The sequence below is a fragment of the Oryctolagus cuniculus genome, chromosome 13 (assembly GCF_964237555.1).
Source record: "Oryctolagus cuniculus chromosome 13, mOryCun1.1, whole genome shotgun sequence".
NCBI lineage: Eukaryota > Metazoa > Chordata > Mammalia > Lagomorpha > Leporidae > Oryctolagus > Oryctolagus cuniculus.
This window is the reverse complement of record NC_091444.1, coordinates 32,632,686-32,647,339: the sequence shown is the minus strand read 5'-3', so window position 1 is coordinate 32,647,339 and position 14,654 is coordinate 32,632,686. Positions and strand designations below refer to the sequence as shown.

Below are 14,654 nucleotides of genomic sequence, written 5' to 3'. Positions count from 1 at the left end.
GTGGGCATTGTGGTACAGCCTTTTCACTGCTTCTTGGGATGTTCGCATCCCATATCAGAGCACTGGGATTCAAGTGCCACCTCTACTTCAGACCCAGCTCCCTGCTAACATATAACCTAGGGAGCAGTGGGTGATAGTTCCAGTACTCATGTGGGAGACCAGGATGGAGTTCTGGGTTCCTAGCTGTGACCTGGCCTAACCTTAGCTGTTGTGGGCATTTGGAGAGTGAACCACCAGATAGAAGTGTGCATTCTCTCTCTCTCTCTCTCTCTCCCTCTCTCTGCCTTTCAAATAAGATAAATAATTTTTTTTTTTAAAGTTCTGGCTGAATTTAATGATGTTCCAGTGTCCCTCTACCCAACCTGTGGCACTGATCTCAGGAGCTTGCACATAGTCTGCTGGTCAGTTCTAAGTGTTCTGAGCCAACAGCAAGATCCCCAGGTGCAGCCAGTTGAGGCCCTGACCCATGACAATTCATCTTCTCATACAACCTGGGCATGTCAATAATAATGATAACAGTGTAACTCTCCTATGGGAGAGAAAACCTTCCTTGACTTTGGTTTAGCACAAGGCACATTTATTGGGCAACTACTCTATGTCAGGAGTAAGAATATAGCTGTAAATAAGATATAAAATAGGGGCACTCCCTTGACATTCGGGCCTTCCTGCTCAACCCTGCAGAGTGGCCTCCATGGAGGTCAGGTGATCAGGAAACAAACCAATCTGTGACTCCTGGAACATGTGTCTCATCCCCACAAGCCATTCTTTCACCCCCACAATCAAGCCATTGTGTTACTGCTCATCAGGGTCTTTTTCCCCATGTAAACTCCCTCCAGAACATTCCAGGCACCTTCGTGACTTCTCCACCACAAGGCTGCATTTCAGAATCTTGCTTTGCCTCTGACAAGTTCCCCACAGGAGACAGAATCTAAAGGCGGATATGATATCACTACGGCAAACTATGGACTTGAAATCACTACAGCAAACGAGGAAGAAAGCAGACAAGTGTACTCACCAAGGTACCCACAGAGCACCTGGGACTGTCTGGCGCACAAGCTGCCCACTGAGCCAGAGGGTGTTGTAACAACTGGGCAGACAGCTAGGAGTTTTAAAAAGCACAGTCATTAGCTATTTTACTGAAGAGATGCCTGACACAGACTATACAAAGATTAAAGTAGAGGAGGGGACTCACTGAGTGTTCTTATCATTCCCTCGGATATGTGGGGCCCCTGCTACCCAAGGGGCAGGGGATTAGGCACTGAGACTCTGTGGCATATTTTGGATTCTACTCCCAGATCTCCTGGTTTCTTTTCATCAGCAGAATCCTGGCTTCCACTTTCCTTTTAACAATGCTCTAGCATTGAAATAACAAGGTACAGTTTGCACATGCAGCAGTAAAAATAAATACCCTGAATTATATTAAGGATGAATAAGAAAGACCATAACCTCCTTTTGACAAAAGACAGTCTACCTATTAAGAATAAAATTGTGTTTTTCATTTGACTGGCATAGATTTTGGTGTTGTTAAAACCACCTGTCATCATTTATAGCTCACAATATGAGAACTCTCAAATGAGTCAAAAACACAAGTATATATTGGCTGTTTAGTTACAACTGAAAAAGTTAGGGCTCTTTGACATGCATTAAATACATCTTCCATGATGGCTATTACATCTGGGATTTTGAACTTCACTTTAGAGTAACAACCAACAGTTACATAGTACCCACCATATTTTTAGAAAAGAACACACACACACACACACACACCCTCAAATTGAAGAGGAAATATTTCTGAGCATTTTTCAAAGGCTTTCCTTTCTGTAGTGGAAGTCAATAAATACGAGATTTTTGCATGAGAAGATGTGGATTGAAACTCCTGCTTTAGCCTTCATTTCCTGTGATCTTCAGACAAGCCCATGAATTCACCCGAGCCTCTGTGTCCATGAGTCAGACAAAATGCTACTCCTGATGTTTTGACAAAACTAAAATGAGATGCTAGGTTGAAAAGAGCAACAAATCAAAGTTGATTGTGGAATCTAGTCACCCTGTTATCTAACTTAGGTGATGAAAGGAGCCCCGGCTGCCTTCTATGCCTGGCATGAATATAATGCTTCCCCAGCTCCCTCCTCAGACCTAGAATCCACATACCTTCTACCCAAATAGAGCATGCTGGCTTCTAGAAGGAGACCGGCAGCCACTCAGACCTGGTACGAAAACTTGAGAAAAGACAAAGGCCTTGTGGACTCCTCTCTCCATTTTTTGGCCTGATTTGTGTCTCTTCTGGGGACTCAATTTAAAAATTGCCCTGCACCATAACTTATCGTCCCCATCCATGGGCCCCCTAAAGAGATGGCAGTGCCAGGTTTTCACATGTGTGCATCACCCCTGCTAGTGAGAACACTAGTGGCCAGCGTGGCGCAGACGGTGAAGGCCCAACCTGAACTCCATCAGCACACGCTGCTGTCACATTGCCCCCATATGCTGCTTCCAGCTGACATCTGCTCACATGTGCTCCCACCCCACCAAGAAGTAACCATGCTGTTTATTTTTAGAGCCTCCTCCACAGCCTTACAGGGAGAAAATTCCCTAGAAATAACCAGTCAGCAAAGCCCGGAAGCTACACTGGGTATAAACTGCTTGTCACAAGATTAGTAAGTCAAACAAAGTTTCCTCATTCACATCTGACCTTTAAAAGAGATGCTCAGCATGATCTTAAATAAAAATCTCAAGAATAGAACTAGAGAGGGGCACAATATGCAGAGCAGGTTGCTGAGTTAGCAGCACTTTGTCTTCTATGGCCCTGTGCATTTCTTGGGGGGATTTAAATCCTTTTCCTGGGTAACAGCACCTTCTTGAGGCCAGTGTATGTGGTGGCACAAAAGCGGGAAGATTCTAGTCACTGAATTCAGATCCCGGCCCAAGGTCCCTTAGAGCACAGGAAGTCCCCGTGGGAACAAGGCACAGTACCTATTGTGACTTGCAACTTCCAGCAAGCAGTCTCAAGTATGTACCTTTGTTTTACTTCACTCTGCAACACAAGTGCAGTACTAAAGTCTTCCCTTGTCTTTCTTTCTTTATTCCTTTTTTTTTTTTTTTTTTTTTTTGACAGGCAGAGTGGACAGTGAGAGAGAGAGACAGAGAGAAAGGTCTTCCTTTGCCGTTGGTTCACCCTCCAATGGCCACCATGGCCGGCACGCTGCGGCCGGCGCACCGCGCTGATCTGATGGCAGGAGCCAGGTACTCATCTTGGTCTCCCATGGGGTGCAGGGCCCAAGGACTTGGGCTATCCTCCACTGCACTCCCTGGCCACAGCAGAGAGCTGGCCTGGAAGAGGGGCAACCGGGACAGAAAGAATCCGGTGCCCCGACCGGGACTAGAACCTGGTGTGCCGCAAGGTGGAGGATTAGCCTAGTGAGCCGCGGCACTGGCCAATTCCTTTTTTTTTTTTTTTTTTTTTAAGGGCAAAAGGACAGGGAACTCTGGAAGTGATCAATGCCTTAGAGGTTAGGTCTATGAATTGGCTAGAGATACAAAGATGCTGAAAATGATTATTCAGGTCACAGAAAGCAGTCACTAGTTTGAAATAATCAAATTTCAATAATTTTTAGGAATTAAAAGTGACACTGTGATTTGTAGATACAATTTTGTTTTCAAATTGGGAAATTTATTTATTTATTTGAGTGGTAGAGAGACTGAGGGAAAGACAGGCAAACAGACAGAACTCCTATCCACTAGTTCACTCCCTAGATACCTAGAACTGCGGAGGCTGAGCCAGGCACAAGGCAGGAGCCAAGAACTCATTCCAGGTCTCCCGCATGGGTTGCTGGAACCCAACCACTTGAGCCATCACTGCTGCCTCCCAGGGTCCACATTAGCAGGAAGCTGGAATTGGGAGCTGAGCCAGTACTCTGAATGCAAGAGTCCCAAGCAGCATCCTAACAGCTACACCAAGCACCCACCTTGTATTTACTATATTTTAGACCGATGAGGCTTTGAAGGTATTTGAAAATGCTTTGTGAAATATGAAACATGTTGAAAACCTGAAATATTTAGTCTTAGAGACAACACATTTTAGAAGAACTTCAGCACTTATGAATTGATAATAGGGGACTATGGGCCACAAAATTTATGAATAGAAACAGTCCAAGGATTAAAACTTTACGACTTTTAAACTATAAAACTATTTACAACTTTGTAACTATAAAAAAAACTGAGGTCCATGTTTGCCTGGGATGGCAAAGCTAACGAATAAAGCAGCAAAACAAAAATATAGTGTTTTAAGAGTGTATTTTATTTATGAACTACTGACTTGAGAATCACCTGGACTTCTTGTCAAGATGCAGACTTCTGGAACGCACCTTTAAATACTGAACAATAATCTAAATGGCGGTGGGAAACAATGTCTAGGACTCTGCACTGAGAATTTAGAGGCAATGCGTTTGCATGGTAACATTTGAGAACCATTGGTACAGGTCTTTGTGACTTACAGGTTAGGAAAGCCTTTTATATAACCTCATTTGCCCTCGGTATAATCCAAGCAGGAGGATCAAGGAAATTTTTCCCTCATAAGGATTATGTGCTCAGAGTAGGTAGTGGTTTATGTAGTGCAAAAGTCTCTAAAAGTACAGAAAATGCTTTTGTTGCTGCAACGATATCTTAAGCAGAATTAAGTGTTAATAGAAATGCTCAATAAATTCCATGTTAAAATAGCTGCAGTCCCAATTTCCCCATCTCCTCCACACAAACATCTATTATTCTATTGCAAGTACAGCAATTCTGCGAATACTATCACTTCCTCCAATAGTACACTATAATATATTCTTACTCTTCTTAGAGAATTCCTAGCAAATGTTACTGAGAAAGGGAAAATTGATCCAAATGTATAATGATTTGGGATCAGCCTGGCTCAAGACCTTCCTTCTAGAATCTGAGTACTTATGACAAAGAATTAATAAAGTTAGACATTTTTCTACACACACAGCTTTGTTATTGATGGTGATCTTTTCTGACAGTTGAACTCATCTGAAATACATCTCTCTCCAAGAAAAACAAGCACCAATCACCTCATTCTACAGAGAAAGAAAAGCACAAGTTCAGTAGGGGAAACAGTGGCAGTTCAGGACTTAGTTCACAGATCTGAGTGATGACTTTAATTAACACACTTAACAGCCTACTATGAAAAGGCACAAGTGAGGAACTAAACTGCTCAAATCAACATGATTTTTAAAATATGCCTCAAGATGTGTCAGATATAAAATAGTGTGAAGACAGATGCAGGAGTTTAACAGACACATCCAAAGGTGGGTCTTCACTGCTTCAGAATCACAGGTGGTGGCTGTCATTCAGCTTTGGTTCTAACCAGTTACTTCCTGTGCTCTCGAGCCGTCTTCCTTTGTCTCTCTCACGTTCACCTCCAGATACCAAAATGGCAAGGCATGAGCCTGGGGATGGGAACATTTGCAACAGAAAATCCAGAGAGGGGCCAGTGCTATGGTGTAGTGGGTAAGGTTGCTGCCTGCAGTGCTGGGATCCCATAGGGACACCGGTTCGAGTCCCAGTTGCTCCTCTTCCAATCCAGCTCTCTGCTATGGCCTGGGAAAGCAGTAGAAGATGGTCCAAGTTCTTGGGACCTTGCACCCACGTGGGAGACTGGGAAGAATCTCCTGGCTCCTGGCTTCTGATCGGCACAGCTCCAGCCGTATTGGCCAATTGAGGAGTGAACCAGCGGATGGAAGACTTCTCTCTGTGCCTCTCCCTTTGCCTCTCTGTAACTCTGCCTTTCAAATTAATTAATTAATTAATTTAAAAAAATCCAGAGAGATTTCTGAAGGGGCAGTTCCTTCACTCAATCAGCCATCCTCTACAAAGACATATCCTCAGTCTGTGATTGGTTTGCTTCCTTCTCCAAAAGTAGAATAAGTCAACTACCTTTTTTTTTTTTTTTTGACTTTCTGAGTCAGCAGCTTAATTGAAGGAGTTCATTATAGAGCAAGTAGAAACAATTTCAGTAGCATTGCCATGAATCTGTCAGAGTAGAAGTGAGTATAGGATTAGACCAATGGGTAGAAAAACAAGTGACTATATAAAAAAAGAAATCCCCAAATGGAAGACATGACCAAGTTTCTGAAACATCTGGTGCAGATAGAACAATCCCTGATAAACTTGGTCTAAGAAACACAGAAATTAGCAACACTGAAGTGAACCCAAAACTTAAAACTGAAACTATATTTCTCAGAAAATAGCTTTGGCAACAAGAAATATTTTAGTGCTCCTAAAATCCACCAAAAAAGTACAGAATAATCTGTCAGATAGAGATTCGCAAAGATTTGTGCTCACTTCAGTGTCCTCTAAATTAAACTTTGCATTCTTGTTCACAAGATGAAGTAACAAATCAGGATTCTTACAACAGCCTAAAGTTATGAATGAATAGTTATTTGTGAACTAGCTTGTCGAGACAGATGTGGTATTTGTCAGAGTGGTGTGGGTCCGATAGGGAAAGCCAAATGAACAGCGCCAAAGTCTAAGTCAGAACATTTTTATTTCTCTTTCATGAGACCGGAAAGATGCTCCAATATTTCCTGAAACAAACGACAACTCCAGAAGAGCAGTCTTATTCTCAAATCGCTGCTCCGTGACTTTTTTTCAGAAACAGAGGCTCTGTTCTTCAGGGAAGACCTGCTTCCTAATTACCGACAAGGAGGTGTCTGGGACACTCCCCCCGTGAGCAGAGATGTGTGGAACATGCTGGTGTGAGAGAAAGCAGCTGCCTCAGAAGGGCTGGGAATGCTTTCAAACTATTTTCAGAAGTCAGGGCTTCGCAACACTCAGAAAGCATTGTCCATCTGCCTAAGTTCCTCAAGTCACTGCAGCTAAGGAAACATCGAAGGCCAACATTTTTGACCTATCAGCCATAACAGATCCAAGTGCTCATTTGCGAGAATGAGGGGATGGCCCCAGTCCACAGAGGATGGTTTTCTTAGCACCCTGAGGCTTTCCCTCCTTCAGACAGGCACTAAATCCAATGCACTGAATGCCTCTCGGACAGCAAAATGTCTTTCCACTAGTGAAGCAGACTTCCTGGGTTGCCCTAGGAAAGCCAGGGTGCTCACTGAGAAAACATCCTCCACAGTCAACTTCCCAAGGCCTTTGGTGGCTGCTCTCGAGCGCCACCACCCAAGTTGCATGCCTCCTCCTCAGATCCTTTGTGAAGATTCCTTACCAGCCCCTCTTTTCTCTTATCTGGCACCCTCTCTGAGATGCTTACTCCCTCTTTCCATTGCTACGGCCTGGCTTCTTCTTCTTCTTCTTCTTCTTATTATTATTATTATATGAATCAACTGACAGCGAAGAGAGTTCTGTGGCTACTGCTTGTTTCTGCAGGTGACATGAAGTCTACTCAAGTCTAACCACTGCTGCCTGACCTGGTTCAGTCTTAACCCCAAATGCCCTGGATTCTTCCTCCACAAACTCTCACCAGGGGAGGGGATGAAGCTCAGGACACCTGTGAAAAGGATTGGAACCACACCTCTAAGAGCCAGCAGCAGCTGCACTAGGTGCTTCCTCACACACACCATCAGCAATTCTTCACAACCCTGAGAAGCAGGTGTTATTTTCTTCATTCTGACAAGTGAGGAAACTGAGGCTGGATGAAATGGAGAGGTTTCAACCCCAGCCACAAAGCCAATAATGGCAGGGCCAAGAACACAGTTCATCAGAAAGCAACTTAAATGTCAATGAGACAGTTTTAATGACTTGCACTATGAGAGCCAAGTTGCTAACCAAAACAGAACCAACCACTTTTTAACAATTGCCATACGCCTGGAGTAACATGTCTTTGATGCTACCGCTTCCTTATCAGCCTCTGAGATTGTTTTGGTGCAATTCCTTAATACTTAGTCTCCTTCCTTTACGTATTGGGACTTTCTCTCTCCAAAGTCCATGCTCACTGTATGACATCATCCTGCATTCCCAAATAAATTAGTTCTCTGAGAGAGACATGAGGAAAGTCCTGTTGATCAAATATCTTAAAACTTTTGTGAAGAAAATGGTTTAAGTTAAAATTAAACCAGGGACTTTGATGAATCCCAATTTTTGTATCAGGTAAATGGAGAGATAAAATCTGAATGTGTTACAAGCCAAAAAAAAAAAAAAAAAGACCAAAAAAGACCCAGGGGTGCATACAAGGCTTCAGAGGTAGTTTTCCTGTTTTAGGGAAAATATTTAGAGTTTGTGAGTGTAATTCTTGATAGCAGAGCAGAGTTATCATTCTCTCATAAATACATCACCTCATTTTTCAAGAGGGCAAGAATGCATGAGGGCCTTTATTATCTGTGGTGACTAAAAGCCTTATTTCAATTAAGACATCCCTGATAAAAGAGTGCTACGCACATCCTCAGATGTCAAAGGCAAAATATTAGCATTGACTTCATAAGGCTATTTGTGAGGATTGAATGATTATTTATATGTAAAATATTCAAAATTATGCTTAGCAAATAGCAAGTGCAGAGTAACACTTAGCATCATCATGATCACTATCATTTTCCTATTATCTGGAAAACAGAAACAGAAAATATATGACTATGAGAAGCCCTGTGCTTCCTCTGGCAGAGTAATAGGACACAACAGTAAATTTTCCCTGACAATAGGGGTAAGGTTTCATTTCCCTCACATCTCCTGATCTAAATGCTATAACTCACAAATAGTTCTTCCACTGGTTCAATCTTATTCTCTAAAGGGAATGCTCATTCATGGGTCAAGCATCTATTGAGCAAATACATTGTGCTAACTACTTCTGAAAGAATATTGGTAAGTTAGACTTGCTTCTTCTTCTAAGGAAGTTTACAAATCAAAGAAGAAGACACTTCAGAACACAGCTAGATATTGCCAATAGTAAAAGAGGCAGAGGTAGACGAGAGACAAAAACATTAATACCATGAGAGTACAGAGGAAGAACTGATTCAATGTGATCAGGAAAGTCAAAGACTTCTTAAGGAGCTAGCATCTCACCAAGTGGCATGATATGAAGATGATTCTCCTCTGAATATCTGTGTTGAAATGCAATCCTTAATGTGAGGTATTATGAGAGTAGAAACTTAATCCAACTATGTCTTTTAGAGGTGAGGCCTCCGATGGGAGATTAGGATTAGACAAAGTCATCAGATGAGTCTCTATGATTGAATGCTGGTTGCCTGATAAGAAGGAGAGAGATCAGCACTCACAGGCGCTCCCTGTCTCTCTCTCCACGTAACACACCCTGTACTGATTGGGGACTCAACCAGCAAGAAAGCCATCACCAGATATAGTCCCTTGACCTTGGAGCAGAACCATGAGCTCAAACGAACCTCCTTTTTTTTTTTTTTTTTAATAATTTAGCTGGTATTTGATACTGTGTCATTGGCAACAGGAAATGGACTCACATACTAAACCTAGAATAATTAAGTCATTAAAAGGTAGAGCTCCAAGTGGAAGAAACAGCATAAAGGCTCAGCAGCATGAAGATAAATGACCCATTTGGGTAAAGACAAAGAGGGTGATAGTGGGAGTACACCTGTCACGCAGGAATTTAGTTAGAGTTGTGGCTGAACAAGGAGGAGTAGTCAGACTCTGCAAGGTCTTGGAAATTACCTAAGAAAGCTGAGCCCAAGAAGCCTAAACTCTCAGGGCCTGCCACACTCTGTTCCCAGCCTCACCCCACCTCAGCCCCTAAGTGCTAAATGCTAAGGAACAATCTTAAGGAAATAGACCCACTGAGTGCAACTTACAGAATGGAGAATGGGATGGAGGTCCCGAGACACCTCAGGCTAGTGAAATCTCGCTAAAATCCAGCCTGTCTTATATTCCACAGCCTGCCAGAGTTAACTGGAGTGATATTTCTTTCTCAGTGGCACACAGAATAATGGTGCATCTTAATGCCACTGTGTGTGAGATTCAATAAACAATAGTTGCCCTGAGCAGTGCCAGACACACCTGCACTGGTGCTTCTTCTCACAGGCCTGGGTCAAGCCTGTGTGACCCCAGGAAGCAGATGTTCCTTTCTTTACCTTTCTAAGAGAAGAAACCGAGGCCTAGTTAAGTGAGGGGGATGCTGTCTTCCACAGTCTCAACAGAGTATTAAACAGGTTCAAGGTGCATAAGCACCTGACCACTGCACACCGCAGATATTCCATCACAGAGGACAAAGTGGCAATTCAGAGATCATGGACAAGAGGTCAAGGGAGCGTTTCCTAGCTTCCAGGCAACCAAGATGATGGCAAGAGTACAGTGCAATTAAACACCCACTTCTGGCTATCAGAGGTTAGAAAAGAAACAAAATAAACAACAACAACCAAAAGCAGCTTGTGGTTAGGGCATGATGCAAATTTCTTCTAAACAAAAGAGGGAAGCAAACCTTTCAGTCTAAACAAAGTCATCAAAGAATCCCTAACATGTTATTAAATCTAAAATGAAATACCTGAAGGACCCTGAATTTCTAGGTTAAACACTATCTTTGTTTAAAGGGTATTAAAAAACAAAAGCACACCATATGCTTTCAAAACGACAATGGAAATATTTGTTTATCTTGGCCAGAGCCACATTTCATCAAGCCGTTCAGACTATGCAAAGTTCAATACATCCTTAAGCAGAAGGACTGCCTAAGGAGAGCAAGTACATCTGGCAAATCCAAATCCTTTCTCCAGGACTGCGTCAGTACCAGAAATGCTACAGCAAGAGAGTGGAAAAGGCCACAAGTCTTCCATGCCATCTCTTGCTTGTTGCTCACGTGACTCCTGAAATTATAAAGGGGGTGGGAATGCTGGAGTCAGGCCAGCGATCCATCCCAGTGCTGAGATGTACACCCCTCCCAGAGCCAGGATCGTCCACTCTATCATCCAGAACCTTCTAAAAATGTAGCCTGAAGTGTGTTGTAATCTCTGGGCGAAGGCCTAGGAGTCAGTGACCTCCTCAGTTTTAACCCAGATTTGATGTGGGTTCAACAGTGAGTCACTAGCCCTTTTTTTTCACATTTCAGTTTCCTCTAGGAAAAGCCATCTGTCATTCTTTCATATCTTTATGTGAAAGGTGCTGTCACTAGCTTACATCAGTGTCTTCTCACCAGGGAGAAGTCACAGTTCTAAAAGGGCAGCCCCTAGAGTAGACCACAGGGGTCACCATGGAGACACAAAGCCGCCCCCTTTACTTCAGGGAGGTCAAGTGGGCTTCATCTGCCCCTGCAACCTTACAACGCCGGTCTCTGTCTGGTGAGGTCTCCCCAGGAGAGGCATGAGGCAGGCTGGCCTCACTTGGCAACAGAAACTATCTGAATGCTTCAGTTTTTACCAATGCATTGCTTTAAAGCTTTTTTTTTCCCCCCTAATCTTTGAAGAGTAAAGAAAAGAGGAGATCACGAAGGAGGGCAATGTGGCCTAACTCAAATGCAGCCACAGTTAGGCACTAGAGGTAGCTCAAGCAATGATGCAATAAAAGGGAGTGGGGGAAGGATTGCTCTCACTCTCTTTCTCCTACACACACACACACACACACACACACACACAATGTTAAAAAAAAAAAAAAAGCAAAAATACTTCTATGTTCCAGCAACTGTTAATATTTTCCTTCATTGGGCAATTGGCCAATAGACTGCAATTTGTATATAGAAAGAACATATTCATGAATAGAATACTAAGTCACATTCCTCAACACCATGGTGTCATTGGTATTCACACCAGATTCCACAATTTCACTTGGAAATTTATGGGGGAAATAGAAAAGGAGATTGCTTGGTATTAAACATTTAGCATTAATGTGAAACAATTACAAAAGAAACCCCATTGTGACTTTTCAGGTTGTAAATTTGTTTATCTAATTCAATGTGGTAGAATAAACCAACTAATTATGCACTTTTACAGTTGTCTAGTTTGGAAATTCTACTCTTCATGAACACAAACTGCATATTTTACTCAAAAGGAAAAGCTAATAAAGCTCCTCGTTTTTTTCTCCATTCTGACTAACGTCATATTGCTGCTGAATGAAGCTACCAACAGGTAACAACATTCTTAGGCTAAATGGATGGGAAGTTTTGATGTCTCTAATTTAGGTGCTTTAAGATCACAATAATGAAGTATGTACCATACAAAATGGGTTAATCTATATTTATTTAATTAAGAACACTTTCTGATTCTCTTCCTATTTAATGTTCTCATTTTAATATCCTTTGTTATAAAAATATTTTTCTTATAACTTTTAAAATGGAACTACTAGTGGAATTCAGTAACTCCAAATAAATACCAGGTCTACTAGGGCTTCCCATAAGGGAAATTATTGACATTTTGAACTGCATAATTCTTCGATGTATAAGACAGAGTGGTTGTCCTGTGCATTGCAGATTGGTTAGAAACATGCCTGGTTGCTACCACTAACTGCCAGTAGTACCCCTCCAGCCCCAGGTCTGACAACCAAGCATGTCTCCAGACATTGTCAAATGTTTGGGGGAGGGCACACACAATCACTGTAGTTAGAACCATAACATCTGCCTGATTTGTCATACAATGAAAAAGAGAAAAAGAAAATAAAAGTTTCTGTCTCTTGCTTTTTTCGGAATGTCCAAGCCCCCACAGATTGTATGTCAATTATTTGGATTCTTCCTGTATTTAACGGAATTGCTCCTAAATTTCTGAAGCTTTCTGCAGTGTGTTTTGATTAGATGCATCTTGAATTTCTAATGGATTGTCAAGCTACTAAAAATCCACTAATTCCCACTGGGCAAGCTATCAGGAAACCTTAGCATAACTCCACTTTGAGCCTTAAACCAACAGCATGTGAAAAGATCAATATGAATAAATTCAAAACTAATCAGACTTCTTCTTTAAATGTTGACACAGTATTATTTATATCCCATAAATACATTCTTGACTAAAATTCATACTAGGAGCTTGGCACCTTGCCAGTTCTATTCATATTTACTGTATTTATATAGTACACTTGGCCAAGGATAATATTTAAGACAAAATATGCCTGAGGGCATATATAATATCTCTTATATTTTTACTTTTAAATCTGCACATTGCTAAAAATATTTAGTCTGAACTTTATAAAATGTCCCACAAAGGGCTATCAGCAATCTGTAATGATATATAGCTCATTGAGTATAATTAGAGCATATTTGCAATACTTGAGCTGAAGTTACTCCCTGAACACTAACAAGTTGGTGGTAAAAAAATGAACCCGCGATCTCTCCCATGCCTTCATCTCTGGGGCTTATGACCCTCTGTGGATTCATCGTAAGAAATGACAGGCCCACTCCCTCCCAGCATCTGCTTCAGTGACAGGCAAGTTAAAACTTTGACATTTAAGTCCTAAAGAGAGAAAGTTGGTATATAAGTCAGTGCTGCACTTTCAATCTGCTTCTTAAAAATATAGTGCTGTGATTTTTTTTTAACTTTTCTTCTTTTTTTGGAAAGGTTTGTTATATTCCAGCAGAACTAGAAAGTGCTGGAAAATCAGTTAACCTACTTTCTATAAAATTATCCACTGTTCTTGCATAGTAGTATCAAACCTGCTATGAATATGGCTTTCTGCTTCTAAACTCCACACAGAGCACAGGATTGAAGAAAACAGAGTTGTTTTTTTTTTTTTTTTTTTTAATCCTGAACTTATCAGAGGTTTTAGTTCATTTGATGGCTGGGGGTAGAATGGAAAGAAGAGTCTACTCATTGATCTTAGATGCCATACTCTGAAATCCTCTTATGAATCTGAGAACTTTTCTAATTTTTGGATGACTACGATCCTGGGTTAGGACCATTTCAGCTTATCTTCATCTCTCAGACTGAAGGTTGCTTGGGAGAACAAAGGATGAACACCTCTTGGGTAACATGTTCATTCCACACCTCTATCAGGATGAGATCACATCTCCTTTGTTCTAAGTAGTGCTGGCAGTTCATCAGAACGTTTGCATGTAAACACTGAAGGGTGAGCTATTCAGGTTCTACATAACACACTTGCCTGTCTGTCCAAATACCAGTGGAACTCCTGCACGTGTTGCAGAAAGCAAACTGACTCAACTCTGCTCAGCCTCAATGAGTTTGGACTAATTACAGCCAACTTTCTTTCCTAGGATCTCCTTGGCTCCACCCCCAGTCAGAAAGCCGGACTCCCCAAGGGGGAATAAGCAGGGTGGAGCGTATGTATCACCACTGTTGTGGATAGTGCCATAATGACAATAATAAAACCATCCTGCTTGCCAGGACGCCTTGCATCTGTCCCGCTATTGAACAAGCAGAGGAGCTGCAGCAAGAGAAGATGGCCAGAAAGACTGGAGTTAGATACATGGGCGGACATTCTGGGGCCATCTAGTACAAGACACAGCAAGTCCCGTAGCTAGGACTTGTCAAACTAAAAATAAATATTAAAAATGAAAAGCACCACCCTGCAATTAGAACTTCTAGGATAAAATTACCAAGATGGCTGAATTATCTATTTAGGCAAAACACAGAGACTTAGCAAAGGCAGCCAGCAAGTATATAGGGCACGGAAAGGGGAGGAGAGAAATGGACAACCAATGAAAAGTTTATGACTTGGAATTTGGAATACACAAATGTTAAAGTGTGGTGTTTTTTTTTTTTTTTTTGCCCTCTGTTTTTCTCCTTCCTGTTATTTAACCCTCTCAGTTATCATTGAAT

The 14,654-nt window shown here is 41.8% G+C and overlaps 1 protein-coding gene across 4 annotated transcripts in view; it reads right to left on the bottom strand.

The window, feature by feature from the left end:
* The window catches only part of TGFB2 (transforming growth factor beta 2), a 93,582-nt gene that overhangs the window by 76,053 nt on the left and 2,875 nt on the right, over positions 1-14,654 (bottom strand). For 2 of the 4 annotated variants that reach the window (XR_011381218.1, NM_001082660.1), the window contains 1 exon segment: positions 1,016-1,099. The exons of the other annotated variants lie outside the window; for them this stretch is intronic. Coding sequence is in view for 1 of the 2 variants with exons in the window: in NM_001082660.1 (NP_001076129.1) it covers positions 1,016-1,099 (84 nt within the window). In the remaining variant the exon portion in view is untranslated. 4 annotated transcript variants of the gene reach the window in all.